Genomic DNA, 27,649 nt, shown 5'->3' with positions numbered 1-27,649 from the left:
CGCCAGGCTGGGCACTGCATATATACCTCAGCACGGGCCGCGTGTGTGTGTGTGTGTGTGTGTGTCGCTCCGGTAGGATGAGGTAGCTTCCAGAACAAATATTTGCATGACGGATTGGCCAAACACACATGGTTTACTTTATCACTGGGCAACAGGGGAGGGGGTCCGGGGCTAATGGACCCTCTGCTAGGAGATGATGGAGAGTTGTTATACGCACACACGCACAAACATCATTGCTTTTTTCCGCCCCCCCCCCCCCGTTATCAGGCTAGTTAAAGGATAAAAGAGCGTGAAATCGAATCACATGCCGTTTTGACTTCTAAAGGGGAACACTCGGCAGAAGCCGGTGGGACGCCGCACTCGCTGTAATGTTTTAAAGTAAAGAAAGCAACAAAAAAAAAAGAAACAAAAAATCAAACAAGCCAAGAGGTTGATGTGCTCAGACACACAAGTTGACTGACTGGTTCCATTGAATGAGGTGAAGAAGCGGCTGCTCACATTGTATTTATAATTATTCTTGTCGTTACTGTCAACAATTTTATGCATGAGACCAAAACCACAAAAGGTTTAAGCGGCCGTCATAAAAATAATCTAATTAGCTCTGACCGAAAAATCTTAAATACAGGAGACATGTTGACTCTTAGGAAAGGACCAACCGTCACCAGACGGGTGGTAACCGTATTTTTAAGGATTACTTGTTGGTTTGGGGTCGACTTTAAGCCGTGGAAGGAAACACATTTGACACCGGTGAGTTTTTACAGCAGCAGGAGGGCGTGTTGGATTAAACAAAAAAAGAAAAGAAAAAAAAAGAAAGAAAGAAGAAACCGGAACTTGAAGGACAATTTATTAAATTTATTATCAACCAGTTGAGACGTTTTTCCCATTTTTCAAATTTTTTTTTTAGATATTCGTTTTGACGAGAATATAATAAAAAAGGTAAAACAATATATTTTCCAATGAATAAATATTAGCTAATGTCCCGGCAAGTAATAATAGTGGATTAAGATTCAAACCGGAGTTTCAGGTGCCCAATATTTGTAATATATTTTTGTATATTGGGAGGTAAGTCATGTTTATTTTACTGTAGAAAACATGGACATGAACTACATGAACTTTTATACATAGAAGTCTCGCTGATTAAGTCCTGCGCTTCATCGGATTTGAGCGACCTTCGCCGACATCTGTAACTCTGTAAATACGTGCATGTGCTGTGCACGCTGAGCATTAATGTGTGTGTGTGCGTGTGTGTGTGTGTGTGTTATCAGCACAACCTGACTCCCTTGGCCTGCCCGTCATCAGTATCCAGGCTTCTGTGTTGATTTTAGGACTAAAGATCAATAGCGGCAATATGTCAGCTCTCGAGAGCCTGACAATGAATTACACACGCTTTTAGGCACACAAGCATGTGAACACACACACACACACACACACACACACACACACAGACACACAATGAAATTCATGATATGCATATGAGGTTATACACAAACCATTCCAGCTTAAGTCATTAGGCAAACATTTTTAGTACATACATTTCCTCTGACATGCTGAGTAAATTCAGGCTGTGACATTATCATTTTATCTTTTAAACTAACTCATGCTGTCAACCGTCTTTTTGGTTGACTGCTTTTACACAAACGAATGTACACTTTGAACATTCGTAAACGTAAGTACACAACCGCTTAACGGGCAGGAACTCACTAATGAATGTGGACACTGAACACTGAGGGCAGAGTCCCTTTATCGGACAGATCGAAGGTCAAGTCCTCCCAAATGGAAGTTCTTCTTTATTTTTTTTAAACCATCCGGCAGAACCGTTTTTAGTCTGTTGAAGGACGAATCCAACTTCTCCAAATGAGTCAGCGGGGAAAATTCTTCGTCGTGGATATTTTTTGCCGTGTGTTTGAAAATACAATGTTTTCTCAAAGAAATATTGCTTAAGCTTAAACTTTGTGACTTATCAAGGGTTTTTTTTCAAGGAAGAAAATGACAGGTGCACTAATAACATTAATGCCGGCTCAGTAAGCAGACGTGCACAATACCAGGACCATAAATAGTCTGCAATCAATGATTTCTTAGTGGGACATTTGCAAATGTCTCCTGAGGAAAAGGCCAATTTTTGAGTCCTTTAAAAAACGCAGTGATAATACCTGACATTTTGGGTGGTCTGTGAAATACGCAAATTCAAAATTAAATTTGATGTATCATTCATCATGATTCATATATTTTTTTCTTATTTATTTTGTAGTAATCAATTTGTAATAGCTTTTATCAGCACACTATAAATATGACATAATAAAGTGCAAATACCTGAATAAGCCTGGGCGCCTCACAGCTGACATCCCCCCTCTTCTTCATCGCATGACAGGAAGATGCATTCACAGGTTTAAATGGTTTACTGCATCACTTCTCCGGTTTGCAAAAAAAAAAAACTTCCCCACGTCTCCAAAAAACCCATTTGGAAACAAAGGAACAGCGATGACGCCCACTCTTATCTTTTATGTAGAGCTATTTTAGTCAAAACGCTTGCAAATTCACTAGAAGCGTTGAGTTATACTCTCAGATGGAACAGCAGCGCTCGTCCCGTTGATTCTGCAGACAGAAACCATAAAGCACAACGCCGTTTTCTTCCGTTTTGTTGTTGTTAACGGGGCCAACGAAGGCCTCTTAACCACTTTCCCATACGAGTATCGGGAGAACAAACGGCCGATGAAGGACACGACCAATAAAAACGTCACATTAAAAGGAGAACCCATTCCCACATCAAGACCATTTTTGACCTTGTCCAATGTACCGTGTGCTAAATTCAACTAAATTGGTTCTCGGCGTTCCTGAGACAGCGTCTTCACGAAGAGGAGACTTGACGGATAAAAACAAGCCGGACGAAAGACACAACGCCGCCGTGAGTGCACGCGAGCGAAGGCTTTCTGGCGTGCAGGGCGGCCTGCGTGGCACGAGGACAAGACAACGAGCTTTAAGCCCGTTTCCTGTGGACAACAAGGCAGACGAGGAAACGCAACGAGACACAACGGGGAAACGTGGGACAAGAGACGATGAAATGAGTTAAATTAAGAAAAAGCGACCTCGTTAAAAGTTAAATACTACATTAACATAAGTAAAGAAAACCTGTTAAAGTACAAAACCTTTTTTTTTTTTTATTTTCTATGATCAAAACTGCAAAACATCTAGAAAAATATACAACAAATGCTGAACCTTCCACAACATTTAACATTTGAAAATGGGAACATAAAAGAAGGAATATTCACATTTTCCCCATCAATGATAAAAGAACATTCATTTTTATTTCCTTTCTTTTACATATCAATTTTTTTTTCATATGTTTGCAATTATCGTTAAGGTCGGCCGCTTCGTAATCTTTAAACTTTTAAACGTCTCCGCAGTAGCCGGAGTCGTTGGACAGCTGCGAGTTGGAGCTGCGGTTGGAGGAAGAGTTCCATATGTCCAGGTTCATGTGGGGGCCGAAGGGGTTGAAGCTGGAGTACTGGATCGGAGCGCACGTCCCCTCCGGCCCCCGGGCGAAGGGAGAGCGAGGCGGAGTGCTGGGGGACACGGGGGACAACGGGGCCGACCGCTCGGGCTGGAAGTGGCTCTGGGGCGTCCAGATGGATCCGAACAGGCTGGACATGGGGGACAGGCTGCGGGTCCCAGAGAAGTATGGCTGTGGAGGGAGGACAGAAAGACACACACACACACACACACACACACACACACACACACACACACACACACACACACACACACACAGAGACAGAGACAGAGACAGAGAGAGAGAGAGAGAGACGTGAGCTGTGGTGAAGTCGAACGAGGTGCTCAGTATTCATAGTTTAGTTTGAGGTGTGTGTCGTTTCATTACGACCTCATGGAAGTTGGATTCAGCCCAATAAATGCTGATTTTTTTTTAACCAGTATTTCAGAGTAAGAAATTCTAATACATACAAACGAGGCCGTATAGTTTACAATTGTCAAACAGCAGTAAATCTAATTATTCATTTTGAAAACAACATTTTTGACTAACCATTTGTTTTTGTGCTGGAGGGCAGACTGACATTTATGTGTCTTTGATGAACAACAAAAAGGAGAAGCAGCGAATGAAGGAGTTGAAAACACACTTTCAGTCTAAAAAATTTTTGTTCCTCATTTCTACTGTGACACAAAGCGCAAAAGGGACGAGGCAACTTCCTTCTGCAGCCACTTTCGTCTTCAGTGTGTGTGTGTGTGTGTGTGTGTGTGTGTGTGTGTGTGTGTGTTGCCATTGAAAATGACACAGCAACAGATGAACAGTTTTTTTACGTGACACGATGCGAGTCACAATGCTCGGGGGCCGTCAGTGGTCTCCGATGTTTATGGTTTCTGTTCCACACGTTTTTGTTTCTGTAACTCTTCAAAGGTCACAACAAGCGCGGTGCTGTGTGTGTGTGTGCAACACATGTGGGACTGCGGTTACACAACCAGGTGTGTGACCAACTGTAACTCCGTAATTGTTTTCCTTTTGTTGTTTCCTGAGTATCCTATGTATGTTCATACTGAAGCTCTAAAGTAACGTTTTTGCCAAATTTTCCACATTTTTCTGCCTTTCTATACACAAAACAACTCATTTGGATAATAATCAAATAAGGTATCAACACTTAAAATAACCCAAAGGACAAATCCAGCTCCTGAGATGTGATGACCGACATTCAGCTGCAGGAGGAGAGTGGATGGATGAGCGACTCCTCACCTTGCTGCCCACGCAGGCCGCCGTGTCCCAGGCCGAGGTCGATTCCTGAGGCTGCTCCTCGCTCCAGCTGGTCTGACTGCTGCGAGCGTTCTGGGCCTCCTGGCCGGGGAAGACGCTCGGAAATGTGCCGTTACCTGCGGGATCATCGCAACAAACAAATGCTCGTCAGCGCTCGTCCCAGTAACGGAAGCGAGTAGAGATTTTCAGAGGCGTGAGCTTGTACCTATGTAGCTGTTTCCCTCGCCGTAGGTGTAGGGACCGTTGCAATGGGTGTTGGCACTAGTCCAAGTAAACCTGCAGGGAAACAAGGAAACGTTTGATCCTACGCTTTGACAGAGACGAGTGAAACAAGGACAGATACGGTCTCCAACTAAGGGTGTTTAGACCGGCATTTGTGTTTAGGAAAATATCACAAATTCATTTTAGTTACTATATATTCATTTTCCACAACAAAGCGCCGATGGTCAGTTCAGATTCTTCCAATATCTAATAACCGGATGTGCGTTCACTGACCCGTTGTAGGAGGCGGTGGTGGCCGGCTGAGGGGCGTACGGCAGCGCTTCGGAGGCGTTGTATCTGAACTGGTTGGTGAGGGGGATGGACGGAGCGGCCCACGTCTCCTCAGGCAAATAGTGACCCGCCAGGTCTGAGGAAGCAAAACAACGAACATCTTAATGCAAATCAGACGGACGTTATGCACAAATTGTTGTCGGATTCGCTGTGAATGTCGTTACCCGCGTTCCGGTCTCCTCCTGCAGCAACAGCAGCAGCAAAACTCTGGGCGAAGCTGGACGCTGGGGGGTCGGGGCTTTGGCACATGTCTTTACGGTACAAACTGTTCCTGCTAAACAGGGAAAAGGGCAAAAGGTACAAGTTACACTGGGAACAGATTCAAGATTCTGATACAATTATAATGATATTTAATATCAACATCCACACTTTCAGTTACATTTTACGCCGACACCATTTTGTAGAATAAATAAATAGTTGGGAAACATTATATTATTAGTGTAATATATACTATTTTAGCATTATTTTTTATTTACCAAATAAATAAATAAATGTGCTCGGAAACACAGTTTGTTTAAAACAGATTTTGTCCACATTCACACTCCGGTGAATTAGTATTAATATAATTCTATATTTTCCGGACAATCACAAACAAATGTTTAGATAAGAGTGTGTTATTGGAGCGTCAAGTGGTGTGTGTGCGTGTGTGCGCTGAGGTACCCGAGCGCCTTGTAGTTTGTATTCACGGTCTGGTAGCAGTCTCTCTCTGATGGGTAGACGCCGTACTGCAAAGAGTCCCCTGGAAAAAGCAGAAGAGTAATGTAACCTTTCTCATCCGTACAGCCGCCGTCTCTAAACCAAAATGATTACGAGCTCTAATGAAGTTAACAGGATACGTTCTTCCTAAATAAGCTTCTGATCGACTTGACTCTTTCTGAATGAGGCACTGCACACGTGTCCTTTACTTTTTCTGGATGAGTTCGTGCAGGCGTGTGTTCGGCCGTTGGGGTCTCGGTCTCCCTCCACGCTGCTGGCGCTGCTCCAGCTGCCCCAGCTGCCCCGGCTGGCCCGCACGCTGCCCGACGAGCTGCCGGAGTCCGAGCCCGACTCGCACACCGCACCACCGCGCCGCTCCGTCATGCACTTCCGCCGAGGACGAACGGGACACACACCTGCCGGACACCGAGGCGGCCAGTGAGATTCAGACCAGGCGCTCGGACGTTAGTAAAGTGCGCGTGTTTGCGTGCGTGCGCCCACCGTTCTGTTTCTGGTGGCTCTCGACACTCGGCCCGGGCTTCGGTGCTTCTGACTTGGAGCCGTTGCTGCAGCGGTTCCTGTTGCGGGGTCCACCGAGGCTGCGGTCTCCGGTTTTCCAATCGGCTTCTTTCTCCTGTTCAGGTATCACGGCCACGTTGTGCACGGGAGCGCTGCAACGGTCATCAGACAAACGATTAGAACGCGTTTTTACGGTTTCACGCTTTATAACAGTGCTTCACTACAGTTTTATTGAGTAGAGAACAAAGGAGTTGAATGTTATTGTACTCTGGAATATGGAATGTGAATATAAATTGATTCATTGTTTACCTGGTGACATTTTCTGCCTTCCTGCGACTCCTCTTTCCCTTATTATTTCCTGATGCAGTGCCAGTCTCTGCGCACTGGGCTTTCTTTTTCTGGCCTTTGGAATCTTCTCTCAGCTGGAAACAGAAGAACGTGATGTAAAGACGGGTGTTTTTTCAGTGAGAAGTCATTAGGATTATACGGTTTGGAAAAGACATGAAATGTGAACGAGCAGCTCCTGCCTTACCTCCATTTCAGATCGGTCACTTTTCTCGGAGCCGATCTTCTCTGCAGAGAGCTCGGTGCAGCTCTTCTCCACGGGACTGCACGTCAGCAGGCCGGGCATCGGTCCTGGACCCACTATGAGGTTGTCTGGGAAACCAGCAGGAATTTCCATGGGAAACGTAACTGCTGCTGGCATTCCATCTTCTATAGTGCTTATGGGGTCTTCCTTAAAGTCTACGGGCGACTTTTTATCCTGCATACTGATGAAAGCTGGTTCGTTGTTGTTGTTGCAGACGTCAGGGTCTGGGGTCAGAGGAGGATCTGGGATGAGGTCTTCGTGGTTCTCCTCTATCATCACAGCATCGGGCACTGCCGTGGACGAGCTTGGCTTGTATTTGGTGTAGTAGAGTGACACCCTGTGTTTCTTTTGTGGTTGGGACGGGGCGATCAAGGAGGACTTGGAGGTCTTGGAGGACGATTGAGGACGCGGGGTGGGAATGTTGGCCAAGGCCGGAGAGCCACGCCCTTTCCCTTTGTCGGAGCTGTGACATACGTCCACGTAGCTCTTACAGCTGCCCTTTGCTTTACTGCTCAAAGACAAAGACAAATGTTGTTGTTTAAACCACAATAGTCGTCGTTATTACTACTGCTGAAAAACACGGGACTTACTTTACTCCGTTGGGCGCCATGTTATTGACTGGGCCGTTTTCCCGGGACAGGACAGAGTTGTGGTTGCTCCTGATTGTGGGTGTGGAAAACTCAGTCAGGATATACTGGGCCTGATGGAAGGCCATCAGACACACACCAAACAGGGAGAAGCTGAAACACAAACGGATACAACGGAAAATGAGTTACACCAAACATCTATGACTCATTACTGTGATTAGATTACTAATGGTAAAATAAAAGAATAATCTAATAAAAATACTTTGACCTTGATGTAGCCTTCTTCAAACAACACTTTTAATTTTGATATGTGTGTCTGTTTTTTGTCAAACTGTTATAATTCTCAAAACGGAGAATGTCTGGAGCAAAAGCTATTAGGTTAAGCCAGAAAAATTAGGTAAAAAAAAAAATTGTCATTTGAAAACAGATAGTAACCATGTGAAGATGAGGGTGACCATCCAGAAGGTTTCCTCCCAGCTGGGTCCAGGAACCACCTGAGCGCAGAGAGGCAGCATGTGGTGGGGCAGCGTCACGTTGAGAGTGAAAGGGAAGTGGGTGCCTCGTGATGTCACCAGCGTGAGGTCCCGGATCACCCAGGACGAGGTGAAGTCTGGGGTGAAGCTGAGGACACAGACCGGTAGAGACAGTTTGACACACAGAAATAGATATTCTTTTTTTAAAAACAGGACAATTCGCACACAGAAAGCAGAAAATGATGAATGAGATTTTACATTACTCTAACATACAGTTTAAAAGTCAACGGTCATTATTAAAACATTGAGTGACGTGAAGCGGGCTAAAATTCCACCTACGCAATGGTGATCTCAGAGGAGGTGTTGTGGTCCAGGCTGAAGGGTCGACACTGCAACACCTCAAAGCCAAAGCCCTGACACTTGTATCCGTTAATATTCATCGACATGACTGTGAGGGGAAGCTCTCCTGCATTCTCCACCCTGAAGCTCTTTCTGATGGCGAAAAGCGGCTTGTTGGTGCGCAGACCTGCGAGAGACCAAGAAGGAAGGTTTTACTTTTTGTTTTGTCATCTTCCTGTTGGGAGGGTGAACGCGCGCCATCAACAGCGCCATCAAGCTCAAACATTCATCCCACCGTCGCGGCATTCCATCAGGGTGGACTGAGGGACGTTGAAGCGCAGCGAGCCTCCGGGGCCGGGCAGCTTTCCTCCAATTCTCAGCAGCTCTTTGGCTCCGTGGCCCCGCACCGTCATCATGTCAAACACCGTCAGGTTGTTCCTTTAACGGGGTCAGAGAGAGAAGAAAACACCATCGTTCACAGGACGCCGCACCCAGCGTAAGGAACAACAAAAAGACCTGAACAGACGAACAGAGCGGAGCCTTCGTTACAGCTCGCGGCGTAATGGATAAAAGAAGAACCTCACTGAACGCATCGTAGATCAAATGCTTTGAAGGAAGTGAAACGATTGGGCGAACAGGTCTACCTGCTAACTCTGCTAGCCAACTGCAGCCACGCCCGTTGTTCATGTTCATCATGATTATTTTAGGGGATTGGCTTCAGTGGGGCATCTAAAAGGGAGCGTCGCTCACCGATGACTTCTGGGGAACTTTCTTTCTAGACTTTTGGAGCTATGGCTGTTAACAACTCCTTTCCAAATAAAAGGCGCCAAGTTGTTTTTTATCTGGAAAATATTTCAAATAATGGAGATTTATTTTATGATGCCTAACCAAGCTTTGATGTTAATAGTAAAAAATGTACTTTATGTTACCTACTAAGTTACAATGTCTCAGAAAAGGTTGATGAAATTCTCAAATCTCTCAAAGTTTCACAATTCAAGTACATAACCTAAATACACATGTGAACATGGACACTCATCCTACTAACATGAGCAGTTACCTGATGACGAGAATGGTGGTGGTGGGTTTGTGCTCAGAGGGAGTAAAGACCACGGCAACTTCTCTGGCCTCCCAGGGCTGCAGCAGCAAGCGCAGGACACCCTGTCCCCTCAAGGCCTTCACATTTCCCCCCGCCTGCACAGGCGAGGCAAAGAAAGGTGTGGAAGGAGAGCGCAATGGGCAAGAAAAGAACAACAAATTACCTTCAGCTGTGGGAGTCAAAATCAATAAGTAAATACAATTGGGACCATTTCACGAGAGACTTTTCAGGACTTACTTTGGGGGGAGAGGCCAAGAGAGAAAACTCTCTGGTGCTGATGTTGAAAGAAAGGGGGCTGATATTAAACCTGTCGAGCAAAACAGAGCAAACAGCTTGAGGAGTCGTGTGAGGGACGAGCTGGGTCAACGCTTCAAACAGCCGAGGCACAAAACAACAGCATTTGAATAATTCTGTCCACTATCAAAAGAAACACTCCAGACGGCGCACCATTTGGTTAGGAGGTCCAGAGCCTCCAGGGGGGCCGGGTACAGGGAGAGGAGACGAATCTCTACGGAAACCACCGAAGAAGAAGGGTTCTTCAGCATGAATGTCTTCACCTGAAACAAAAGAAATGTTTTCCATTTGCTTGAGACAAATGTCACACATACGCATCATTTTCTGTTGACTGTTACCCGCGTTACCCACCTTGCTCTCATTGACAGGTGTCGCACCAAAGTCCAGAGGAAAGGAAGTCTCCACGGGGAGTCTGGGCCACCTGGGAAGACAAAAAGCTTTAGAATGTGAATGATGTTCAGGGTGCGTAGGGACGGATTGTAATACACATTAGTGCGTGAAGAAGAAAGCCTGACCTGCAGGACAGCTGGTCTTTGTGGCTCTGCCAGCGAGAGCAGAGCTCAGCAGCCAGCCTGCTGTCTATGGACCAAGACGAGGGGGAGAAGTCGGGCAGGAGGGTACGCTGCCACTCTGACCGCCCTGACACAAGGAGTAAGAGAAAATTAACAATTCATATTTGGACACTTAAAAATGAGGGGGGGGTTTTCTCTCACCCCAGAGCTCAAGTGGCGTCTCACCTGTTTCAGACAATCTGAGAGGACAAGGTCGTCCCCACTCAGGCTCCCCGTCAAACATCACCTCCCCCTGCTGACAGAAAGACCACCTGTTACCACATCCGATTCTGCAACCCAATACACTACAGTATAAACCGCTCAAGAGGCTGAACAGAATCATTCATTCCACAACCCCATTTAAAATTGTAACATATATAAAGCAGCTTAAACCTCAGGTGAAATTTCACATGTAGAGTAGATCGTATGTTTTATAACCGTGACCCCTGATCACTATATCCCGTTTCCTCCGTACTAGCCACTGTAGCGTCTACGGCTGGTGTTTTACCTTTAAAGGAGAAGAGTGGAAGTAAAGGGGGATGTGCAGGGCTGTGCCCAGGCTGGTGTCCAGACTCAGGGTGAACACCTGGTTGACAGGCAGCGCTCTGCTGAGCAGCTGCAGGGAGAGGATGTGCCAGCAGCCCTGGGGAACCGTCAGCGGAGCGCTGAAGTTCATCACCTGACAGGTGGGGGGCAGCAGAGATATCTGTGTCAAGTCCTGCTCTGAATTTAAGGCCCTTATGATAAAGGTTAATACACCAATGCATAAAGCAGGATTAAAACAGCTAAAACGCGGTTTCCTTAGTGATGCAAACCTTCATTACTCCCTGCAGGTTCTGGGAGAGGCTGACATTCATCACAGTGACGGGTAAGAGGAGGGAGCTCGTCAGCCACAGATCCACCTGCTCCGAATCTCTTTGTTTCACCTGGAACAGGCTGAACAAATCCCCAGTGTTGTTCCTGCATGAATAAACAACAAAACGGCCCCATTACACCCGTTAATGGTCATAATGCGTTGAGGGCTCGTCCCGATCATTTACCCGTTCTAAACCGATGGATTTATCTTGATTGCTATGTACACACACACACACCTCAGACTAAAGGTAAGGGGTGTGAAATGGCATTACCTGCGTGTGATATGCAGTCCAGGGAAGCTGTAAGTTGTCTGGTTTCCCAGAATTTTTAAACTGATATGATTCATGCATTTCCCTCCGTGGCCCGAACCTGATACATGAAACAGAACTGTTGTTGACAAAAAATACAGTATAGTAATATACTACAATAAAGTACATTTGGGTTACATCCAATAACCCTGATAGGTTATCATGTACATTGATAAAAAAAAATATTTGAATATAGATGAGTGGTCACCTCCACATGTAAGCGTTGCCACTTCAGTGAAGTTTTTTGCCTCTTGTCTCAGAAGAACCTGGTTGAATTCCAGATTGGCCTCCACTTTTGATTGCACCTGCATGTCCTGGGGAGAAGAATAATCCCGTCAAAACCATATAGATTTCTTCCTATAAATTGTTATAATTGCTATAAACCCCATAATATAGCAGACCAACAAATAACACCTTACCTTTACACAGAGCTTCTTGACTCCAGAATTTAACATATAAACTCCTATTTTTGGTTCCCCTGTAATAAAAAAATAAAGAAATAGGTCATACAAAAAATATATATATACGGATGTACAGAAAAACACACTTTGAGTCCCACTGGTCAGACAAACTCACCGACTGCAGCCTCTCCAGCAGTGGGGGCCATCAGCAGCACCAAAAGGTGCTCAATGACGTAAGGCTTGAGCTTGTCCAGGTCAGTGGGCCGGTCACCTTGCACGGACAGATTAATCTGCAGACTGAGGCGCTCTTCTCTCTGGAGGCTGGACCCCTGGGAACGGGACGGGAAAGACACACCAGTCATGCACCAAACAGAAGGACGAGCATGACAACAGGAGTAATTTGACGTCTAGGAAGTTCGGCGAATGGGAAGAGAAACCAGATAAAGTTAAAGTGAACCAGATACTTGAGGTACATTGACGGACAGAAACAAGCAGGCAGTAAACCACTACTACCCCCACCTTGTGACTAATGCCCTCTTTAAGCTCGCAGGTCAGTACCAGCAGGGTGAAAATCTCACCAAAGACGAGGTCTCATCTGAGCCGACGAGTCAGCCCTTTACGAGCTGTAGACGGACTCCCTGCCTCGATGCTACCGGGGCTCCCCGATGCAATAACAGACCTAATCCCTCGAAACCGAGCCTACTGTTAACTTCCTGTAAGGCCCCTTTAATCTGCAAGCAGCATCGACACCGACCCAAATTACACCAGCAATGTGTCGCACAGGTGTGGATCTTGGATAAGAGCCAAAGGTCACAGCTGAGACCTTCATTCAACAGAACGGCAGAATCATTTCTTTTTAGTGTAATTATGACAATATCGATACTTTGTCTGCAGCTGCCGTTTGCGTCCTCCTCTGCGTTAATTATGGTGTCATTGGAGAGAGAAGTTAAAAGCCTGGAAAGGGACGTCAACCTCCCGCGGGGTCCTTGAGGAAACCGAAGGCGCTACGCTGACAAGCCCGGCTGTCTGTTGGAGCTTTATACGAGCCGGCCTTCTGCTCGGAGGAGAGGGCGCGAATGACGAGAGCAGTGTGAAAGATTCCATGCTCACCGCAAAGTAGGGACCAGTTGCCAAGAACGTACATCACATGGAGTATTATTAGACGAAATGCCCTGCTGTGTTTTCAACAAAGTTCACCCTATGCGAGTAGTAGTAGTTACAAGACTGTGGATTAATAGTTCCGCTCCGTCTCCACGACAACACAACTAGTGTGTGAGCATATTGTGGTCCAGTGTGCGCCTAACTAACTAAATGTGAGGGGGGGAAACTTGAAGCCGTCAGTGCCCAAATAGTGAGGATTGATTTTACAATAAAGTAAGAGACATATTGTGTCCAGCAGCTAATATTTTGAATTGTTGATTTTTATCAGGACTGGTTGTAATCTTGGGAGTTTTTAGTGTGACTTTTCAAAATCATATAAGATACAAATAACAGTTCCATGGAAAATGTTTTAATATTTCTTTAAATAAGTACCTGAGGGTTGTTGAACAAACTCTTGGGTAAGGTGCACTCCAGGAGTAGACCCAGTATGGTGATGTTAGACGCATCTTCCTGCAGGAGAAACGCCGCCAGAGACCAGTCAAAAACGAGTGTAAGCATCATAGAAAACATTATCTGTAATACAAAAGGCCTTTAATGCTCAGTGTCTCTTACAAAGCCACACGTGACTGTACTCTAGTGGTGCTGGCCGTGCACGGCACATTACAGGAAATCCATGACAGAGCAGCTTTGGCTGGTTTAACAAATTAAAGAAACAACATAGCATCAGTCTGAAGTCACAGGTGTGAAAACACAGCTTACTGACCAGCGGAGCACTCTGGGGGATGTCTTAAGCATGGTTTAAATATTGTCCAATGCTGATCTTGGTGGACCTCGCCAGAAAGGGGTCTTATTGGATTCAAATTAATGCAGAATGTGGAGTTTTATACAAAATGAAACCCCACAAATGTACGTGACTGCACCTGACTGCAAAGGACACGAGTTATAGTAAAGCAATTCAAATTCCACTGTTGTTTTTGAACCGTCCAACCAATGGAGGGACTTCCTCTTTTTTAAGTGTCTAATATGAAGATCGTTTGATCACACATCACAACACGATTTTATAATAACAATTTTATAATGCAAACTATCCTATCAGCAGACAAGCGGTGTGGCTTTGTCATCATGTTTAGCCTTGTGGGGTAAAATATGATAAAATAGAATTTATTCAAAAGACATGTTTAATGAATTTATTGAATTTGGATAAAGTGCACAAGTGATTATACTATAAAATATGATTATAAGTATACTATTAAGGTGGATGGCGTTGTTGAACCACAGGTAGCTTATTGAGATAAAAAGACGGCTGCGGAGCAGCCGACTCAGTGGTTATGACAGTTAAAGTCCTCCTGCAAGCTGACATTTTGCAACTGCCAACTACACTTCCTGTTGTGGGGGCGAGGACTCCGTTCAGACAGCTTCGAACGCACTTCCAACACTTCTAATGTGTCATTGGTGTTTCTGCGCCGCATTAAAACGTGTGCAAATGAAGCGTTATACAAAGCGCCGGCCATTTTGAATGGATACTTTGTGGTTGTAATCTGCAAACACACATTTACATTCAGGCATTTAAAAATAAAGTTTTTTTTTTGCTTCTTTTGACTTCCTCCGTGCCGACTGGACAAACGCACTAAGAGGACGGACAACAGCGAGCGCTTGTCGCCGTGCATCACAAAGCCGCTGTTTCTTAAGTCTATCAGGGCTGCAGGGGAAGGCAAATCAGCTGTTTGTGCAGTCTATGCATTGGAGCCACTAAGAGACACAAAGACATTTAAACACATACCTGAGTTTGGGTCAGCTTAATGCTTTGGATGTGAGGGAATACTAGCAGACTATCTGTTCTTTGGACAGACTTTAATGAACCCGGCTGAACTCCCACACCGAAAACCTTGGGGAAAAAATAAATAGTTCATCTTTAGAAGAAAGAAAGATTCTCAAAAGTATGTGTACAATAATAACAAAATAGTACTGCTTTTTAAGGAATAATTTTGAAATATATTCAAGCTGAATTAAGCACAGATGTCAAACATCAGGCCCTAAAACCTTTGCTCCTTCAGTCATTACCACGTTCTCACCATCGTCTGGACCACAACATTCGATTCAAGCGTGAGGAAAGGAAGGAGAGATAATGACCGTAATTAATCAAAAGTCATACGTGTGTCGGCACATGCCGGTTTGTATTGTCCGTGTCATTGACAACTTAAACAAAACCATCGAATGACTGAAGCATTCACAGGTTTCTGAGGCGCGTCGAGGGGTGTGGCACCGCGAGGCCGCGCAGGGACTCCCAAGTGTTCACAGGTTTGGGCGTATTCGCTTGCCATTTATGAGCTATGTGTGAGTAACACTGTACTGCAGGTTGAATGGGAGATGAACAGAACACACATTGCACATGACTCATTTGGGAATGTCTTGCAGACTCAGGGACCGGAGTGCAAATAAGGGAATGCTGCAGCTTGAAGCTAGTGAATGCAGATTACCTGATTATACTCCGATTATTCTACTCGGGTCTACTGAGGTGAAGTAAATGCAAAAAAAAAAAAAAAAAAATACAGTTTAGAATGTTATGATAGAAGTTGCAGAAAACAGCAGTTCTGCAGTCAGTGATCTTCATGCAACAACTTAATGAGCTTTTCTGAAGCAAATTTTTTTTGTCAGTATGGGAAATTGAGGTAACACATCCGACATGAGAGTATCTCTCACTCTACTATCTGGAGAGAAGCAGGATTTCAGCACAGTCTCCCAACAGAACGTGACCCGGGACAACACAGCAGGAAATAGATTAATGGAACTGACCTGGTATGACAGTAGCCCATGGGCCGATGTGTTTATAAATAATGTGTTTTCTAAATTGCCCTCCTCAGACGGTAGGAAAATTAGTTTAAAAGATGCCTTCCCTCTGGGTGGAATCACCTGGGACAGAAGGGAAACAGGGGAAGTTATACAAGACATTCCTACAAAAACAATGTGTAGCTACACGCACACATACACTTACTCTTCTGTGAAAGAAAGGTATGTAAAACTGCCTGCTGGACGTAAACATCGACAGCAGTGTCACAGGAACGTCCTGGCTGGGGTTGTGTATGTATACGGTTTCAGCTCTTGCCAGCCCCAGACGCCTGTGAAGACAGAAAGAACAGCGCCATAAACAACGCAACCCTCACCCAGGAAGCACCGCGGCAAGCCCCCGAAGGGCAGCGCAATTTAAAACACGCACTGATGTGGGGTCTGCTCCTTCACGAGGCATCTAAGGAGCTTCTGTCAAATTGATTAGGTACGTCTGATGCTCATCGAGTGGCTGCGGTGGTCAAATTTATGAGCCTGCAGCTCAGTAAAAAAAAGTTGGGAGACGGAGTAAGTAGTGTTTTGCATTCGGCGAATATTCAAAAGCCAAAAGAGGAAATGCAGCCGACTCTTTGTCAGTAGATGAGTAACAAAAAAAGAGGTTCCTCTGAGAAAGCCTCACGGGTAAGTAGTAAAACCACATGTACAAATAAGGACATAAGGGAAGTTATGAAAAGGCTCTCGGGTCACATCAACCCACAGATTAGCTCTCTGGGTTTGGCCATTGCTGCTATAATCTCACAGCGACACCACTCAACATATTTCGCCTGGTGACACCCAAACTAAAACTGTAGTCTGGACCGCAAATGTCGAGTGAGCGGCGCTTCTGAGGGTCGACAGCGTTCCTGCAGCACTGAAGTCCGTCTTGGTCGCCGCATTTCAAAGCAACACGGCGCAGGAGCAGCGTTTCCTGCCTTCTTTTTAACACATTCAGTCATTTGTTGTGACTCAGGGGGGAAATGTCATGGAGCTGGTAAAAAAAAAACATCACCCTGTATCATCTATCATTCTACATACACATGTAATTACATGTTGATATTTTCTTTATAAAGCCTAAAATGATGCATCAGTCACTTCCTGTTTCACTACGAGAGTTTGAACTTACTTTCACTTTAAGCCACAGAAATACATTAGATGCCTGTAGGAGATTAGATCTTAGACCAGAAGGCAGACTAATCAATATTTCTTAGTTCCAGCCACTGTGTGGGATGTTTGTGTTCTTTCTCCTGTTTTGAACTCAACTGCAAATTTCCCGAAGCTACATCAAAGTCTCAAAACATTTATCCAGTGAAAATTGTGGATTTTTTGGAGATTCGCCTGCACATTCCAAATGTATGACGCAAAGCGCTACAAAATAGGAGCTCCCTGTGAAACAGTCCAGCCGCAGCGCTACGTCCCGACGGTCGCTCTGTTTTTGCAGTACGGTGGCAAACAGCGAAGCTCTCAACCCTTCTGACTGGGGTCGCCCCCCCCCAGCGCCGTGCGCATGTGGATGCTGGGAACGACTGCTTACTGCAAGACTTGGATATCCTGTCTGTTCTTTAAGGTTCAAGGGCCCCTCGCTTCACAAAATCTTCCCTTTCTGTGGCATTCATCGCAGCGACATGTTGCTCGCCACAACGCCAGTCTTATTTCAACGCGGTGGGATTCTTTATTTTCAAAATTAAATGAACAACCCATCATATTAAACCAGGAAGAGAGAACAGAACTTACTGCGTCCCAAACTGCAACGCTGGGGGCTGAAAATGCAACGGACCCCCGTTCTCCCGAGCATATAGAGAGGAGCTGGTGGGGGGGGGAAGAAAGAAACAAAATATGAGTGCAAAGGACAGTAATCAAATGTCAACTGGTTTCATTGTAGGATAAGAAAAGCAATTTATGTTTTGAATACTTTAGTAAAATCAAAAAGGCAAGAACATAGCGTCCCCTTTCTGACACGTGACAGTTCAGTCAAACTATTACGGCCCCCGACTGCTTCTTAAACCTCGAATATCCTGCCAGCGCAGAAATCAGATAACCATCACATTAAAAGCGGAGGCAATACAGGAGCATCATTTAAACAGAGGCTTTGCATATGCAAATAATAGGCCTCGCCATTGAAGTTTGCAAATAGAAAAACAAATGTCTCAACAGTTGACATGATGACTAATATTGAACACATCACCACAAAACTACAATGCATCCATATTACACAGTACAAAGAGTTGTATACTGTCAGAAAACAATTATTGACCCTTTTTTTTAACGCCTACAAAGGAGAGAAAATCACGGTCGTCAAGTTGAGGTGCTGCCAAACGCAAAGGAATGACAGATATCTGAACCAAAATGGGGACAAAAGGTCTTAAACGTGGTCTGGCTTCACTGCTCACGGGACTCGCGTTGATCGAGAGCATTAGGGGGGACATGTCGGACCCGAGGGGACCGGAGTTCTCCAAGCTGGTGTCTCCGTTCACCTCTCTGCCTCCTCGACGGCATCTGTTCCAACTTTCGTTCCAACAACGAGAAGTTGGAGCGGTTTTCAGGGGAAGAGCTGCGGCCGCGGCCAAAAACACGCCGCTTCTGGACTCCTTCAATCTCCACCGGAGCCAGACAAGACCTCTACATGGAGATTCCACAACACAGGCCCCCGTGCACTGTAAACAGCCCAGAGGAGGCCGCACACAACCACAAGGACATTGAGAAAGGGATTGTTTGTTTGTTTTTCCTGGTGATTCTTCAGTTCAACAAACCTGGAACAGGCTGATATGAACGTCATCAGAAGGAGCTTCCAGTCCACGTTGCTGTGCACCACATGTAGTGAAATCACAATACGAGCAACAAACAAAGTCACAGTTAAAACAGCAATCAGTTTCTCCAGCAGCTGCGCTGTGTTTTATTGCCGACTGTGTGTGTGTTTGACATCCTGTGCTTAATGAGCTCTGGGAACCGGCGCCGTGAAACACCGATTTCAGGAGTTCAACGCAGCATCAGCATCAATGAAACATCAATTAAAACCATAAAATCGACCCCTTAACAATTACATATCACAGAGACGATTGAAGAAAGAAAAGTGAGGCCTTTCTAATTGAAAAGGGAATCAAAATTGGTTGGTCCAGGGACATGTTCTCCAGTAGGACGGCGTCTCTCATTTGACTAAACCCTTAACACAAAACGTCTCCGTGTTTGGTAATATAAGACGCAACATGTTCAGACATATTTCACACGAGGGAACATCAGTAACAGAGAATTTCGGCCTAAGGCGGCTCACCGCACACAACCAGTACATTAACTGGCCGTTCTTTGTCATGTGTTACCACACCTCGAAATATCCAACTTACATTTTGGTTTCGTTCATAGACCAGCTGTACCTTTGTCTAAAATAAAAATAATAATAAATGTCACCTTTCTGTTTGTTATATTGATGATGGAAATGTGTATTGCATGTTAAAGGTTGTGAATTCAACAAGGTTTTAGAGTTTTCCATCATATTCCCCAAAATAAACATTTGTATATAATAACCCTGTTTTCATAATTTATTAAACAGACACGGCTTGTTAATATTTGATAGAAATACTGAAGTTCAGCTGCAAATGTTCTAAGGGCTTTAACAGAGGGCACAGCCACAGTATCGCTTGCGTTTGGTTAATGTGGTCAGCGCTCAACAGGACAGCGTCTGTAGTCTACAGAAACGCGACGTATTAAACGCAATTCATTGCGTTTGTCTCTGCGATCTACCGCTGCTTAGGAGGACACTTTAATTAGCGGTGGTGTGGGTTTCAGAGACGTTACTTCGGCAGAGGGTAGCTAAGAATAGCCACAGGTTGTATTTTACATTTAACTACACTTGCATAGTTAACTCGCCAGCACTGCCCGAGCTCGACTGAACTGAACTGAAGACGGTTTCAATGCCAAGTCAGCAGAAATAAAAAAGACGCCAACGACTAAAAACACCCCGAACGATCCTCCATCTTCCTCGCGCTCTGGCCAATCAATGCTTCAGCGTGCCGGCGGGGCATCAGGAGGCGGAATGAACGGCGAGGATCTCCTCCGTCGACACGCAACACAACAATCTACATTTCAGGAAGCTGAAGCACCGAGACCGCAGCGCAGCAGCTTTCCATTTCACACAACAGAATGGGAATATTAGTAGACGACCTTATTATAACAGGTACCTCAGTTTATTATGGTTAAATCAGGTAGAAATGAAGATGGTGTTCTATCCAAACTGAATGAAATAAATAAATCTTTTCAATTCCACGATGTTTCACGTTGTTCTGCCAACTCGGGAGCATTCAGTGTCACCGCCACCTGCTGAAGATTCACAACCGGCCACACGGTTCGTTACGTAGAACCCAGCGAGACGCCGAAGAGGTCGGAGAAAAACCTTTAGTGACGTTATTTTCTCTTCTAATAAAGAAATGCTCGTTCTACGATGTGGTACGATTGGGAGCATTTAGAGGAGGGACACACAAGCTTCGATCCGGGGGGGGGGGTCAACAGGTTTCACAGGCGTTCGTAGGAGACATGGAAACAATGTGAGGATGTGCGAAATGAGAAGCACACGTTGCCACAGTATCAACACTAGACTGCAGAGGACATCATTGTGAGATTAAAGTGGGAAAAAAACGCTTGAAAGAAGTTAAACGAAGACCTTTTGACACAAGACTAGACTCTCACTCGGAGATCATTAACGTCGGCATCTGCTTTGCTTCGCGGGCCGGGAGAGAGCGATGGCAGGCCCGCTAAGTGCCTGATAACCCGTGCAGGAGGCGCCCGGCGGCCCACAGCGCCGGGGGTCTCGAGGTCAACCGGCACCACGAAGCCTCCTTCGCTTCTCACCTCCCCAGGTTTAAAAATAGCCGTATTCCCACAGTGTTCAGCAACAGTTGGCTGCGCGTGACCCAGACGAACTTCATATCAAGACGGAAGGCGGTTCACGACTTTCAGAAAGTTGGTGGAGTAACAGGAGACGAATAATATATAAATAAAACTTACTTTGACAAGCCCACATTAACACAACTTAGTAGAACATTCATTCGATCAGACCCGTCTAGTGAACATCAGACCTTTCAAACTTTGCACCCTGAGATTGAACTTCAGGGCTTTTTCTCTCCAAGCTCCAATAAGACAAATGCAGTCTGAGTTCTTCTTACGTATAGTTATAGGCTAACGGTGTTCACCTCATGGAGAACAGGAGGGTGGGTGCTACGAAATAGTGATTCCATTCTCTGCTCGGGTAGGCGTTACTCCACTACATACCTACAAATAAAAAAGTTTAATTGGGTGGATCATTAATGCAGAGTGTGGTATTTGAAAAGGTACGAACGTCCCGGCCAGTAAAAACATGGAGCTGCTTTAGGTACACGACGTGCTGGAGTCTTTCTCAACATTACTGCCGTTGCTTCTCTAGAAAGATAAACTAGAAACACTAGAGTGACTTAAAAAAGAACACTGGATATACAAGCCTGTTTCTGATCACTTTTTTCCTAAATGACACCAGGAATATTTGTTATTTTGCCGCATCAACGTCTTATTTTCCAAACATTTTCTTCTGCTGGAACGAAACCAGCTGGGAGAGACGGACCAACCTCCTTTTTTTTCTTTTTTTCTTTCAAGGAGTTCTAAAATTAGTCAGGAATTTGGTTCTGTGCCTCTCGCACGCCCCCAAAACTCTCTCCGTCACACACCCCCCTCACTCGCCAACACAACACAGCCTGCACACACGGGACGACTCCTAGAAGCCTTTTTAGAAACCTTCGGTCGTATCAAACTGGAACCGCAAGCTCGCCATTAGTGTGTGAGAACAAATAATAAAAATAAAAAAACGGGCCACCCCACAGCTACGGTTTAATTAAGCAGATCTAATAAACCACTTAACAGAGCGCTCCTTTAATCCGCAGTTTGTTGAATATGTTCACATCAAACGGAGACGTGTCGCCTGAGCCGTAGCACACAAACACACGCCACAGCCGGCGACACTAAACGCCAGAAAGCGCTTCGGCATGACGCCACCTGCCTGCCGGTTTGTTGGGGATCACATAGCTCAGTGGAAAAACCGTACGACTCTAAATATTCTTTGGAAACCGCTGGATGCATGTGTGACTTTCTGTGATCGATATTTGAACTAGTAAAAGGTTAAAATTCTACTTTGCTACAGAGGATTTAGGAAGTCAAAAGAACGCTTACCCGTCTTCTAGTGGCAGAACATCTTTTCTTCGTTCCTTCTCCACCTGAAACGGAAATAAAAATACACTTTGGTCAATATGGCAAAAACATCAGACGGCCTCCTTTTTATTCCAGGTTCTCGCTGTGGTCTGGAAAGAGGAACGTCAAGAGGCGCCGTGGGTTGCAGGTCCACTGGTGTGCCAAGCAGCCTTCTGATGATCTTCATAAGCAAACGGATCGATGGCCATTGAAACACCATCGACTGTTCGAACACGGTTCACCAAGCATCTGCTTTCTATTTCCTGAAATCTCAATGGCTTCGTGTTGCATGACATCTAATTTCCCTACAAATAAACAAAGAAAAAAAAATGTCATCATCTTCTCCTTCCCGTCTCAAAGGGTCAGAGAGCAAGCGGCGGTTTCTGCGTGTGTTGGCGGAGAATGCTGCGGATCTCAGAATAAAAACATCCAGTTTATCGTACATGATCTCTCACTGTGCACTGAGCCTCACAATAATCAGTGACTAAACAAACGACTGGTTTTAACTGGTATTTGGGCTTCAATTGGAATCTGCACCAGCAAAGGAGGATATGAAATCGTTTTTTTCTCCATTTTAGAGAGGCACTTTTAATGCTCAGTACATAGTATGTTCTACCTACATGTTTTCTGTATCATTAGTTAATGATAAAGTTTACTTTTGGTTGCGGTCGTATCAGAACAAGACGCCAGTCGGCAAAATGCACCCACCGTCAGTGCTGAATGAAAACTACAACCAATGAACATGAACACGGTTTCTTAATATTACAAAATAACAGTAAGTCTTCTAACCACGGTGCTGTAGGTTATGTGCATCATGCACGGTCTACAGAGACGAGCGGTGGTCTCTCCACGAGCAGAACATACAGTTTCCATAGGAACAGTCCGGGACCCTTCATCATGGCTTGATGACGATGATGGCACACATTTGTTAAGTGAAGATACAACAGTTTGTACAGAGGTAGCAACCAGCCCTCAAATGAAACTGGTTGAATTGAGACATTGCAGAAAATGCTACAAATCAAAGATTAGGACTGGTTCATGTTGGATTTAAGGGATTTTTAAATAGGATTTATCAATTTGTGCTAAATTAGGTTGACTTTCATTTCAAGGATAAGACAAAACTGTCATTCCTTAATCATAGTAGTGGTCTTTTCAACAGTATATAAAGTACACTAGTTTAATCATTGACATAATAATAATTGACATGCTGGTTTGTGCTTTTGTCATTCTGCACCATATCCCATAGTGCCCCAAGCAGCTTTAAAGTTTAGCATGTGGACGGCTTGATTGAACGAGGCAAAACTGATTTTCTAGCTGATTAAGCACCACCATGAAGGAACACAGGCTGGTGCCGCAGGTGAGACATTAAAGCACAAGGGAATTTTAAAAAGTGGATTCTAGTTGCAGAGTCAAATCAATGCAGGAATTTGAAGCACGTTACGGGGGGCCTGAATAAAAAAGCAAGGATGCTTTAACATGCAAAGGAAGGACAAGTTCACTTCTTTAGACTTGCAGTTGATACGAATACATGATGCTACAAAGCAAAGGTTGACAAGATGAGGCATGAGATGGAGATGGCCAAAAATAAAAGCTGCAGTTGTGCACAGCACTTCTGCTCAATCAGGATCGCTGCTGCAAAAACTGTGACATCTGGAATGATATTGTGACTATGTGTCATGGCACGCGTCTCCCTTCTCGTCACTTCAGCACCCTTCTTATCCAGCAGACCAGCAGCGGCACTGATACAGATAAAAGGCGTTTCACGTGTCCCGTGCAATTGAGACGGTTACACCACTGCCCACCTAAACATGACACCCGACAATGACTTATAAACTATTCTGCAAGCTGTCAATTGGCCAGGTAGAAATGACCGGGGAGGAAAAAAAACATGTCCAGACACTTGCATAAGCCCTCTTTTTATTGTTTGCTGTATTTAAACTATCTCAATGTCTTAAACAATCAAAACAACTAAGAAATATCTTCAATATTGAAATAACTGCTCTTGTGTAATAACCGGTCCGGGCATGTCTGTGGCAATTAGTGCTGTGGGCATATTGCAAAATAAGTATTTCAGAAACGTAGCAACGAAAATCAATAGTTTTTGTTTTGATGGCGCACCATTTATTGTACCGTAGACGATACCTATTCATCAAACAGACTTTGGTGCAACATGCATCATTTCTTTCTTCTTCTTTTAATGCATTTTCAAAGTAGCCCAATTATCAACTCCCTTTGTTTACAAAGGACTTGTGAAAATGCCACACCCCTCGCTCAGGTAACATGACAGTCAGCTGGCAACCTCACGACAGGTTGTCAGTGCTGCTGTTTGTGTTTGTTTCGCCCCACGATTACGTCACCCTCACAACTGCACACCTGAACATTGCACAAATTCAAACTCTGATCCCAACTATGAAAAAAAATGTAATAGTATGAGAGTGACTGATCATTTAAAATGATCATGCAGGGAAGAAGTGCAAAGAAGCAGTAGACTCAGTGGGCACTGCTGAACTGTACAATGGACTCTGCGTACATGAAGATAAGGAGGAGCCACATGAAAGGTGGCCTCCCGCTCTGGTTTTTACTTCTTCACTAAATTCATAGTTCAACACTTGCACAGCGGTACAACCACGTAGTATTGCATGTCCACACGTATTTCCTCACACACACAAGTGTAACATGCACAGCTCAAGTGTCTGCAAAGTGGAGGCGAACACAATGGGCATGCACCGACCACACGTGCTCATGCAACTGGCTGCATTTCTTATTTCTGCACGTACAAAAGAAACGTGTAAAAAGATTTTAAAATAAATAAATGATTACCTGAAGTTGGGCTAAGGGGTCTGCGTCCTCCGCTTGCCAGACTTCGACCACGCTGGTGGACATCTGACTCAGAGCTTTGTAGGAGCAAGAAATACATATTTGTTATCAATGAGCTGCTGGGTTGGAAACTGGAGGCAACATGGGGGGAAACAAATAATACGACAAACCGCTGACAATTTGAGCGTTTTTATTTGTTATTTTGGAAACTACCCAGTATCCCGGTTTTAACGGCGGGTTATAACAAACGCATAAACCGGGGCGACGCGGGTCGACGAGTGAGGAAATGACTTGGCTCTGGCAGGCTGACAAAAGGCTGAGCGCTAGCCGCTGGGTTAGCACGGAGGTTAGCACGCAGGCTAACGAACTTGGAGAAAAAAAAGCTCCGCTTGTTGCGGCGCTCGCGGCTGTTTATCCGCCTCCGGTCACCCCAGCTCACCGCAACCAGGAGCTTCTTAGCGGGGACGGCAGCGACCGGGTAACCGCCCCGTTGAAAAGCCCCGACCGTTGAACGGTTACTTCTCTGCCCGGTGTTATTTGGGTTTGAGCTAGCACGAATTAGCCGCCTGGCAAAACGGTGGCTCTCCCGTGTCGGTAAAGAAAATAATGAAAATATGCTTTGGTCTCTACCTGAAAAAAATAACATTTATCGCCCGTACACTAAATTATCACGAATGAGCTTGTCAGCGACCTGCGTGTCAAGTCAAGGTAGCTAACGTTAAATTAACATTTTTTTTTTTTTTTTTTTTAGTGGTTGCAACGGTCGCGTTGACGTTCAACCCCCGAAGAAGGAAACAAATGACGGGAAGAGCCGAACCTTGCAGCTGCGCCCCTCCGTGCTGCACGCAGGGCAAAAGTAACTGTAGTATTCCGAGTAGTATATTGATCCACGTTTTCCTGGGACAGTGGCTGCCTTGTTGGAAGTCCTGAAGCCCCGCCATGCTGCCCTCTCAGCTAGCAGCCTGCCGTGTGTTCCGCGGTGTTTGTCTTCCTCTCGCTCAGTAGCAGCAGCAGCAGCCTCCCCCTCGCTCTCTCGCTCGCGCGCGGGCGGGCGCGCTCTCTCTCTCTCTCTCTCGCTCTCTCTCGCGCGCGCGCGCACGTCGGACAGACACCACTGGCACCATCATGCAATACATGTAATGTATGATGCACCATGTACCATATTTGTATTATTTAATTTTAATTGCAATTAAATAATCATATTATTTGTTCATGCTATTTTATAGAGAAATATCACTTAATCTCTTATGCACCGTTTGGTAGAGCACATTTTGAGTCATTATATATCATTGAAAATGTATTGACCATTACCTGAGCAATCCATCTCTATTACTTGTATTGAGCTCTGTTAAAATAACCTCATTATTGCAAAGAAAAAATGCCTTAAAAAAAGTAAAATTTTGACAATTATATACATCATACTTCACAAGGGAACATTGTAAAAACGCCAGAAAAGACCGTGGAAAAATGGTATTATGACTTTGTTACGAGTCCTCAACAAAAAAGGCAATAGTATAATCCAAATATAGCACCAGTAAAATATGATTATACGGTATCCGATCGTATGAGAATATCATGGTGTTTTTTTGTCTCAAAAGTAGCTGGTAACTGTGTGAATAAGTGTGAAATACATATTATATATACTCATATTCTGTTATTATCCATGCATCCATCAATCATCCTTAGACGCTTATCCTGTGCAGGAGGCCAGGGGGTTTGGAGACGATCCCAGCTGACATTGGGGGAAGGCCAGTTACCCCATGGACATCACAGGTACTGGAGGTACTGGTTGTAACAATATTTTCCTCTAGAACGAAGTGAAGTACAAATGAGCAGAATGTATAGTCTCAAAGATATTTTAATGATATAAATATACTCTTCTATTTAATCAAGTTATTTTCCAACACGGATTAGTTATACTATAAAAACATATGTGCTAGTAATATTCTGCATAAACATTTTAAATGAAGCCATTCTACATAATGGCTCTTTTTACTCTTGAGCTTTACTTCTATTGGAGTTTTTTTAAAACATGGTATTTTTATTTTAACTTCAGTAAAAGATCAGAACTTCCCCATATGACTTGAACACAGCAATGGAAGTACTTTACCTTTTTAGGTACTTCACCAATTACATAATCTTATCAGTCACTGAGGATGTTTTTCTGCAGGAACAGTACTTTATCTACTTATATAATTGTTTTGCTGTTAATAGTTTTACTAAAAGTAGTTTTGAATGCAGGACTTACTTTTACTTCTGACTGATCAATCATTTTGTGAAAAGCTGGATTCAACATTTGATGGCACCTTGCATGCAATATCTCAGTGTTACATAATCATATGTCCTACTTTAGGCAAAAGTAAAAGTCTTCACTCGGCCTAATTATGGCACCGCTGACGAGTCACATTCAACCATAGACCCGTCTTTAAGCGAGTGGCCGTGAGGTAAAAACACGCACGGTCCTCTGCGAGAGCTTGGGCCTTCGGCATGTCCCACTCATGAATCACCTGGGACAGGTTAGGCAGGTACGCACATGAACACTCAGGTGACTCTCCTGTAGGTGTGGCCGGTGCATTTCAGCATTTTTCCTTTTTTTTTTTTCTGCTGAATTGTAAATGATTCATCAGAATTTAACAAGAAGCTTCAGATTGCCACCTTAAAAGACAATGCACATGTTATCAGATTATCCAC

General features: G+C 44.6%; 1 protein-coding gene across 2 annotated transcripts; it reads right to left on the bottom strand.

Moving 5' to 3' along the window:
* Positions 1-3,129: 3,129 nt before the first annotated feature.
* tmem131l (transmembrane 131 like) lies at positions 3,130-27,549 on the bottom strand. Of its 2 annotated transcripts, none has more exons than XM_040186079.2 (34): positions 25,776-27,549; positions 24,962-25,035; positions 22,124-22,167; positions 17,672-17,743; positions 16,110-16,233; positions 15,911-16,027; positions 14,898-15,002; positions 13,550-13,627; positions 12,192-12,345; positions 12,035-12,093; positions 11,824-11,929; positions 11,580-11,676; positions 11,268-11,412; positions 10,961-11,131; positions 10,639-10,708; positions 10,417-10,540; positions 10,253-10,322; positions 10,055-10,164; positions 9,845-9,914; positions 9,569-9,702; positions 8,807-8,949; positions 8,512-8,698; positions 8,135-8,320; positions 7,703-7,852; positions 7,056-7,620; positions 6,833-6,945; positions 6,506-6,675; positions 6,214-6,420; positions 5,969-6,047; positions 5,473-5,582; positions 5,252-5,384; positions 4,962-5,032; positions 4,739-4,872; positions 3,130-3,679 (listed from the first exon to the last, which is right to left on the bottom strand). In XM_040186079.2, the coding sequence occupies exons 1-34, from the start codon at positions 25,897-25,899 to the stop codon at positions 3,386-3,388; spliced, it is 4,590 nt and encodes a 1,529-aa protein (XP_040042013.2). In that variant the 5' UTR covers positions 25,900-27,549; the 3' UTR covers positions 3,130-3,385. The 2 variants fall into 2 exon arrangements, with proteins under 2 accessions (XP_040042013.2, XP_040042014.2); XM_040186080.2 differs by having other exon boundaries at positions 10,639-10,705.
* Positions 27,550-27,649: the final 100 nt, after the last annotated feature.

The sequence above is a fragment of the Gasterosteus aculeatus genome, chromosome 9 (assembly GCF_964276395.1).
Source record: "Gasterosteus aculeatus chromosome 9, fGasAcu3.hap1.1, whole genome shotgun sequence".
Classification (NCBI taxonomy): Eukaryota; Metazoa; Chordata; class Actinopteri; order Perciformes; family Gasterosteidae; genus Gasterosteus; species Gasterosteus aculeatus.
Note: the sequence above shows the minus strand (reverse complement) of the source record. Positions and strands in the feature narration are given on the sequence as shown.